The sequence below is a fragment of the Oncorhynchus mykiss genome, chromosome 4 (assembly GCF_057628025.1).
Source record: "Oncorhynchus mykiss isolate SJ-2025 chromosome 4, ASM5762802v1, whole genome shotgun sequence".
Lineage (NCBI taxonomy): Eukaryota > Metazoa > Chordata > Actinopteri > Salmoniformes > Salmonidae > Oncorhynchus > Oncorhynchus mykiss.
Genome location: NC_143025.1, coordinates 73677870 through 73687414, shown reverse-complemented (window position 1 = coordinate 73687414; position 9545 = coordinate 73677870). Strand labels below are relative to the sequence as shown.

Below are 9545 nucleotides of genomic sequence, written 5' to 3'. Positions count from 1 at the left end.
CAAAGGAATACAAAGCCTAATATTTAATATGTACTGTATTTTATTATGCAAAGAGAGAGTATTATTCATTAGCTCAGCATTAGCAAACTGTACATACATAAATAACCATTTCATTTTTCATTGTTTTTACAGTTTCATTTTTGAACAGCCCAGTGATTTAGATGTCTCCACCCAGTTAGGATCATCATCATCATCGTTATTATTACAAAGCACACTATATAACATCCATCTACTTAACACTACCAGTGATTGTTTGGCTTTTTTTTTTTAAAGCAAGGGATTTCAAGTGCATGCTAATAAAACAAACAAAAAATAACTGCCATATTCAAAGGCATCACTATACAAATCACCTGAATCTTACAAGTCAGTTTACTGGTTTCTTCTTGTTGCATCGATTGTTTTGCTTTAAAACACTGAAATAATATCGACGTTAAATACTTGCCTTGGCCCGAGGAGGAAGACGTCGGCCATCTTGTGGACGGCTTCAGTGCAGTACCTTCATTCAATAGCGCTCATGTCAGTGGGATTCCACTAAACGGACGTGACTGGCATACCAACCCATAACTCTAATCCTAAAGTTAACCCTAATCTTAACCAAACTTCTAACCTTAACCCTAAACTAACTATAACTATAACCAATTAGGTATTTCAACATGTGTTTGCAGGTCAGTCATGTCCCTGTAGTTTTCTCCCATGTCAGTGCTCTAGGTTCAGCTTTTAGCTCTATAGGATCTCTAGGACTAATGGGAATGTTCGCTATTCAAACTTCACCGGAAGCCGCCTAGCCTAATTGAGTCTAACATCTACCGAATGCTGATTGAGTTAATAAATAAATAGCAGCAGCACTGACACACAGCACAGTCCACTTTGGCTCCCAACATATAAGTAGTGCTGTGTTTTTTCTTCAGACTCAAGACGTTTCCTCTGAAACTGTAAAAAATAAAATACAGATTACTATAAAGAATACAAAACTAATAGAGATTTGTTTTGGATATAAGGGGCTCCACAAGGTATAGGTCCATTCATCTTGTAGATGGGTGTTGAACAACATGTTTCATATAGAGGCTGTTTAGGCCATGTAGCCTTGGGATGCTTTTGTTAGTCGGTTGGTTTGTTAGGTGTTAGAGAGTCTAAAATGAGTGAATGTCATCTCTGTGTAGCAGAGGAAGAGAGTCCTGATGGGAGGGGGAATGTTAATATAATCCAGGAGGTCCTCTTCTATGGGCATGAGTCCACCGGTGTACAGCAGTAGGGGACATTCATTCAGATGAGAAAGTATTTCTGGAACCAGGAAGTGATGACCCTCATATGGGTGGGGGTCCATTGGTGTAGCGCAGCATGGGGTGGAAGGAGCGGGCAAAGTTGTTGGCATGGTGACAGCTGTAGTCCTCCTCTGTCATGGGCACCAGGCAGGCTAAGCCAATCAGGAGCAGGAGGAGGAGCTGGAGGGGCAGAGCTGCCCTCAGGACCCTCAGGATAAAGGACTGGCCCCTTGGGGGGCACGAGGAGGACGAGGAAGAGGGGACCAGGGGGAAGTCAGAACGGGAGGAAGCGCAGCCAGCGCCGCTCTGAGAGCTGGTCAGGGAGAGAGAGAACGGCATTAGACACACCAGAAATAGCAGAGTATGATTTTAGACACAGGAACACACATATACACACACACATGAGTAAAAACTGTATAGAGGTATGATACCGTGAAAAGGGTTAAGATTGTAACAAACAACACACCAGAGTAAGCATACCAATCACACACACACACAAGGTTACTCAAACACTACAGAGAATAGGTTACACACACTCATGCACAAACCAAAGCAGCAATTTCTACACACATAATCTCTCCTATGCACAGGGAACATGAAGTAAAATCCCTCCTAGCTGTCTCAGTCTTGTTTTTCTCACTGAGTGAGAAACCCTGGCCGTACAGCCGACTGTGTGAGAGTTCAATGCCACGTCTCATTCCGAGCAGAGACCGCTGTACCAGAGACCCCTCCAGAGACTCACAGAGAAGGAGCCAAGAGGAGAGAGGAACGCTGCGTTCCTCCACCTGGCCTCATCCTCACAGGGCTGCCTGGTGGCCTGGGGGAGGAAGCTGTTAGCAGTCTGTCTGTCTGAAGGCCATCCACACCCTATGTCTCTATCTACATGTCTCTATCTCTCATTAATAGTTTAAATTAATGGTGAGAGCATTGTGATGTGTGTTTTACCTCAGCAGCCCTACCTCAGGAGATCCACAGTTTGGGGCCGCAAAGAACCCCCTGATCTCCATGGCAACCTCGTCTACTAGATTTCAATTTCCGAAGCCAATTAGTGAGTAACAGGGAGCTAGCAGAGCTTGGGCCTGTTCATACAATGGAGCCCATCAGCCCCAACAGAGCCTCATTACCTTTTCTCGACCACTCATCCCTGAGCTAATTTAGGGCCAGGCTTCAACCCGGCCTACATGTCATTATTAGGATCCATTTAATAGAAAGCACGGAGTGAAGACTCAAAAGAACAAAGAGAGCAGTACAGAGGTGGGTGGGTTATTAGTACGGCGGTGAGAGGGGGATGAAGGGAAAATAGAGATGGAGAGAAAGGAAGGAGGAAGAGATTCAGACAGTTCATTACAGCTGATAGCTAGTTTTCTATTAAGAGAAAGAGAGGAATAGAGGGAGGGAAAGTGACTAAGAAAAAATCAGAAGGCAAAGTGAGTCAGCAAAGAAGAGGGGGGCGAAACAGATACTGTATATTCAGATAATGCCATCTAGTGGGTGAGAAATAACTACAGGGATTAGTGGTGCCAGATAGGTGAGCAGTAAAAAGATGACAGACAAGCGTTGGCAGCATCGTTCAGACAGCAGAGCACAGCAGCAGAGAGCAATGAAAGAACAGAAAACATTCCACTTTCATTCAATAAAGGAAGAAAGGAATCCCCTGAACTAGGTGATTCACGACTTTTAACAGCTGGCTTGGTTACGTCGCTTCTAGAAGGAAGGAAGATCATGGAACTCATATGGGCCAACGTTGGGGAAGTTTGGAGGGTTAAAGAGGATGCATCATTTCTCAACAGATAAGAGAGGCAGAAGAGGACCTATCAGAGGACCTATCACAGCTTCTGCCCTAACGAACTGGTTTAGGATCGGTTTCCTAACCATATAGAGGATGCATAGAGTATAATTGATTTGAATGATTGACTGATTGGGTTAATAATTTGTACAGGTACAAAGTATGCAGTCATGGTTCCATCATCCTCCCATGGTTCTAGAGTCCAGGAGAGAGGTACCTGTGATGTGGGCCGCTCTCGGGGGGTCCTGGGTGGGCATGACTACTTTTGCCCCGGGGCTGTACCACGCAATGAGCAGGACGGGGGTAAAAGAAAGAAAGAATGGTTCAGTCCGGAGCAAATAAACACCAAGCTTCAGATGAGAGAAAAAAAACAACCCACAAATAACAGAAAGAGCAGTAACATCAATAGAACACCAACAACTAAAGTGCAGCAACAACATCCATGATGGTGATAGGAGTATCAAGAAACCGGGCTTTTCACATTGGATTGTTTAAGAATTACAATTACAACAATTCATTTACAGATATGTTCATCAAACATACTGTATATTAGCATCTATAGGTGGCTAGAAAATACATGAAATGTTGTTATCCTGTTCATTTGACATGTTTATTTGTTGCCAATGATTAGTAATGCTTCAGGATTTGATTAATAAATGATGATGATGATATAGTGGCGTTACAGTGGGCTGTAATGACTAGAAGCATTGATGTTTATAATTAGTTGCAATTACGCTACTGGCGAACACTACAATTCTCCTCTAAAAAGCGTCAGTTAGTGAAAAGCCAGTGTTTCTTGTGCATTTTTGGCTACGCAGGTCTACATGGTGAAGGTAGCAAAAACCCATCTCAAAGAACAACAGCTTGTGGGGCAATATATTCCTTAGTGGTGTAGCGTCATATTAGCAGGGCAGCAATAAAGCAATCTATAAACAAAGGGTAAAATGCAACGTCAATGAATTGCCTTAATTAACTGAATGAAAACAGAAAGGGCTGGTGGGTGGCTGCGGGGTAAAAGCTGGGGTAGAGAGTTGTCCTGTGGGGTTAGCATGCATTGGGAGAGGGAAAGGGGGTGACATTTTGGGTTAAGAATAACATTTGGGAGATCACTCTATAAATCACTCTCTATATCGGTCAGGGTGAATCGCTGTTTCTCTAACCAGTATACCCCACACTAATGACTTTCTACACACATAACAGCCCCCGGTAAAGGACTGTGACATCCTAGATAGGTACAAAGGGAGACATTACCGATCGCCGGCGACTCGTTGAGGTCCCCTCTGAGACGGGGCTGGTGGATCCAGAGATGTCAGATTTGTCCACAGCAGACAAAGGCAGTGAGTCCTACAAAGGATCAATAATGTGGACAAGGACAGACAGTCAGTCTGAAGACTAGTCTTGATTTTTCTCTTGATGCTCATCCGGACACACAGGGTGCATTTCACTATTTCATTCACTAGTACTAACTAGTTACCTGGAGAGTGATTGTCATAATGGTTGCACTAAAAAGCCCACACTGTAAATGTATGTGATACGGCTGTAGGTCTTATGTGTATTTTCCTCTGACCTGTGTGTCCATGGTTTCCAGTCTCCTCTCCAGGCCCTCCAGGTCAGTGCTGACCTCCCGGAGGAGCAGCCGCAGCCTGTTCCCGATCACATGCACCTTCTCCTGGGCCTCCAGATGCTCACTACCCTGGAGCTGGTTCTGGGCCTGCTTTGAAGCCTGGGGTTGGCTTTGGGACGTGGCCTGGGTGTGGACAAGCAGCTGGGCTGAGAGCTCTTGGAGGGAGGAAGCCTTCTGCTGGGAGTCCAGCAGCTCACGCTTGATTTGCTGGAGGTGAATGGGGAAGGAGGTGAGAGGGGTAGTGGTAAATATAATTGATTTGGGCTAGGCTACAATCCTTTAGGATATTGGTCTTTTGAGAGGATAAACAGATTTGGAGTGTTGCCCACAGTTTGTGTGTATTGGTGTGGAAAGTACCGTGAGTGTTCTGTGGTGAGCCCGTAGTGTTTCACGGTCGAGCCTGGGGGGGATGGGGACAACCTCGTTCCTCCTACGATCAATGTTCTCCAACCACAACAGCAGACCGTGGCTCAGCTCATGGAACTCCTAGAGAGAGAGAGAGAAGAGAGATGAGAGATGAGAGAAGAGAGAAGAGAGAGAGATGACAGATGATTAACAGACAGAATAACACAGGTTTCTTTTATGTGTGTGTGTATGACTGTGTACGTTTACATGTACGTGTTTGTTGTACCTGACACTGCATCAGGGCCCTCTGTAGCTCTGCCCTCCAGTCCTCCAGCGATGAGCCCAGCCAATCCCAGCGTGAGTTCATCTCCTTCAGCCCGTCCCTCAGCTCCCACGCCTCCTTTGAGTCGGGATCTGATTGGAGGAAGTCAGCGCTGCTCAGGTTGATTGACAGGACCTGGGACTTGTGGCCGTCCATGGTCTTCTGCAGCTCCTGGAAGAGTGGAGAGGATAAATGAGTGACTGTGTGTGTTTGGCTGTTTGTTTGTAAGTATTTGTGGAATTGTTATGTTACGTGTTGGACCGTATGGGAATGTTTACCACGTGCATATACACTATGTGTAACACTATCAGTATAATGTATAATAAATATAATAAAGGGATAAGTACTGTAGGTAGACTGACCCATACTGCCCTTTACTGGTTTACAGTAGTTATAAATAGGCTTGGTGATGACAGAGCAGAGCTAGTACAGGAACACTAACAGTAGGTGTCAGTAAACTAGGTGTAGGTTAGCGAACCCCACCAGGCTTCAGATCAGCCGGGCTATTTATAGTCTGTTGACATTCTTGGGTCTGATGTGTTACAGACTACAGCAGCTGGGTTGTGTGAAGTGTTACAGACTACAGCAGCTGGGTTGTGTGAAGTATTACAGACTACAGCAGCTGGGATGTGTGATGTGTTACAGACTACAGCAGCTGGAATGTGTGATGTGTTACAGACTACAGCAGCTGGCCAGTCTGATGTGTTACAGACTACAGCAGCTGGCCAGTATGATGTGTTACAGACCACAGCAGCTGGGCTGTCTGATGTGTTACAGACTACAGCAGCTGGGCTGTGTGATGTGTTACAGACTACAGCAGCTGCAATGTGTGATGTGTTACAGACTACAGCAGCTGGCCAGTCTGATGTGTTACAGACTACAGCAGCTGGCCAGTATGATGTGTTACAGACCACAGCAGCTGGGCTGTCTGATGTGTTACAGACTACAGCTGCTGGCCTGTGTGATGTGTTACAGATTACAGCAGATAGGCTTTCTAAAGTGTTACAGACTACAGCAGATAGGCTGTCTGATGTGTTACAGACTACAGCAGCTGGACTGATGTGTTACAGACTACAACAGCTGGTCTGATGTGCTACAGACTACAGCAGCTGGACTGTGTGATGTGTTACAGACTACAGCAGCTGGTCTGATGTTTTACAGACTACAGCAGCTGGCCTGTGTGATGTGTTACAGACTACAGCAGATGGCCTGTCTAATGTGTTACAGACTACAGCAGCTGGTCTGATGTGTAACAGACTACAGCAGCTGGGCTGTATCGTGTGTAACAGACTACAACAGCTGGGCTGTGTGATGTGTTACAGACTACAGCAGCTGGGCTGTGTCATGTGTTACAGACTACAGCAGCTGGAATGTGTGATGTGTTACAGACTACAGCAGCTGGTCTGATGTGTTACAGACTACAGCAGCTGGTCTGATGTGTTACAGACTACAACAGCTGGGCTGTGTGATTTGTTAGAGACTACAGCAGTTGGGCTGTGTGATGTGTTACAGACTACAGCAGCTGGGCTGTGTGATGTGTTACAGACTACAGCAGCTGGGCTGTGTCATGTGTTACAGACTACAGCAGCTGGAATGTGTGATGTGTTACAGACTACAGCAGCTGGTCTGATGTGTTACAGACTACAGCAGCTGGTCTGATGTGTTACAGACTACAACAGCTGGGCTGTGTGATGTGTTAGAGACTACAGCAGTTGGGCTGTGTGATGTGTTACAGACTACAGCAGCTGGGCTGTGTGATGTGTTACAGACTACAGCAGCTGGAATGTGTGATGTGTTACAGACTACAGAAGCTGGTCTGATGTGTTACAGACCACAGCAGCTGGTCTGATGTGTTACAGACTACAACAGCTGGGCTGTGTGATGTGTTACAGACTACAGCAGCTGGTCTGATGTGTTACAGACTACAGCAGCTGGCCTGTCTGATGTATTACAGACTACAGCAGCTGGGCTGTCTGATGTGTTACAGACTACAGTAGCTGGTCTGATGTGTTACAGACTACAGCAGCTGGTCTGATGTGTAACAGACTACAGCAGCTGGTCTGATGTGTTACAGACTACAGCAGCTGGTCTGATGTGTTACAGACTACAGCAGCTGGTCTGATGTGTAACAGACTGTGGCTGGGTTGTGTGAAGTGTTACAGACTACAGCAGCTGGAATGTGTGATGTGTTACAGACTACAGCAGCTGGCCAGTCTGATGTGTTACAGACTACAGCAGCTGGCCTGTGTGATGTGTTACAGACCACAGCAGCTGGGCTGTCTGATGTGTTACAGACTACAGCAGCTGGCCTGTGTGATGTGTTACAGACCACAGCAGCTGGGCTGTCTGATGTGTTACAGACCACAGCAGCTAGGCTGTGTGATGTGTTACAGACTACAGCTGCTGGGCTGTCTGACGTGTTACAGACTACAGTAGCTGGGCTGTGTGTTACAGACTACAGCAGATATGCTGTCTGATGTGTTACAGACTACAGCAGATGGCCTGTCTAATGTGTTACAGACTACAGCAGCTGGGCTGTGTGATTTGTTAGAGACTACAGCAGTTGGGCTGTGTGATGTGTTACAGACTACAGCAGCTGGGCTGTGTGATGTGTTACAGACTACAGCAGCTGGGCTATGTCATGTGTTACAGACTACAGCAGCTGGAATGTGTGATGTGTTACAGACTACAGCAGCTGGTCTGATGTGTTACAGACTGCAGCAGCTGGTCTGATGTGTTACAGACTACAACAGCTGGGCTGTGTGATGTGTTAGAGACTACAGCAGTTGGGCTGTGTGATGTGTTACAGACTACAGCAGCTGGGCTGTGTGATGTGTTACAGACTACAGCAGCTGGAATGTGTGATGTGTTACAGACTACAGAAGCTGGTCTGATGTGTTACAGACCACAGCAGCTGGTCTGATGTGTTACAGACTACAACAGCTGGGCTGTGTGATGTGTTACAGACTACAGCAGCTGGTCTGATGTGTTACAGACTACAGCAGCTGGCCTGTCTGATGTATTACAGACTACAGCAGCTGGGCTGTCTGATGTGTTACAGACTACAGTAGCTGGTCTGATGTGTTACAGACTACAGCAGCTGGTCTGATGTGTAACAGACTACAGCAGCTGGTCTGATGTGTTACAGACTACAGCAGCTGGTCTGATGTGTTACAGACTACAGCAGCTGGTCTGATGTGTAACAGACTGTGGCTGGGTTGTGTGAAGTGTTACAGACTACAGCAGCTGGAATGTGTGATGTGTTACAGACTACAGCAGCTGGCCAGTCTGATGTGTTACAGACTACAGCAGCTGGCCTGTGTGATGTGTTACAGACCACAGCAGCTGGGCTGTCTGATGTGTTACAGACTACAGCAGCTGGCCTGTGTGATGTGTTACAGACCACAGCAGCTGGGCTGTCTGATGTGTTACAGACCACAGCAGCTAGGCTGTGTGATGTGTTACAGACTACAGCTGCTGGGCTGTCTGACGTGTTACAGACTACAGTAGCTGGGCTGTGTGTTACAGACTACAGCAGATATGCTGTCTGATGTGTTACAGACTACAGCAGATGGCCTGTCTAATGTGTTACAGACTACAGCAGATAGGCTGTCTAATGTGTTACAGACTACAGCAGATAGGCTGTCTGATGTGTTACAGACTACAGCAGATGGCCTGTCTAATGTGTTACAGACTACAGCAGCTGGCCTGTCTGATGTGTTACAGACTACAGCAGCTGGAATGTGTGATGTGTTACAGACTACAGCAGCTGGACTGATGTGTTACAGACTACAGCAGTTGGACTGATGTGTTACAGACTACAGCAGCTGGTCTGATGTTTTACAGACTACAGCAGCTGGCATGTGTGATGTGTTACAGACCACAGCAGCTGGCCTGTCTAATGTGTTACATACTACAGTAGCTGGTCTGATGTGTAACAGACTACAGCAGCTGGGCTGTGTCATGTGTAACAGACTACAACAGCTGGGCTGTGTCATGTGTTACAGATTACAGCAGCTGGGCTGTGTCATGTGTTACAGACTACAGCAGCTGGAATGTGTGATGTGTTACAGACTACAGCAGCTGGTCTGTGTCATGTGTTACAGACTACAGCAGCTGGAATGTGTGATGTGTTACAGACTACAGCAGCTGATCTGATGTGTTACAGACCACAGCAGCTGGTCTGATGTGTTACAGACTACAGCA

At 46.4% G+C, this 9545-nt stretch overlaps 1 protein-coding gene across 1 annotated transcript in view; it reads right to left on the bottom strand.

Annotated features, from left to right (window-relative positions):
* Positions 1 to 22: 22 nt before the first annotated feature.
* Positions 23 to 9545, bottom strand: part of syne1a (spectrin repeat containing, nuclear envelope 1a) — a 178763-nt gene continuing 169240 nt past the window's right edge. The window contains 6 exon segments of the mRNA XM_090232997.1: positions 23 to 1575; positions 3266 to 3324; positions 4300 to 4392; positions 4616 to 4879; positions 5030 to 5158; positions 5304 to 5510. Of these exon segments, the coding sequence (XP_090089123.1) occupies positions 1305 to 1575; positions 3266 to 3324; positions 4300 to 4392; positions 4616 to 4879; positions 5030 to 5158; positions 5304 to 5510 (1023 nt within the window). The 3' untranslated portion in view covers positions 23 to 1304.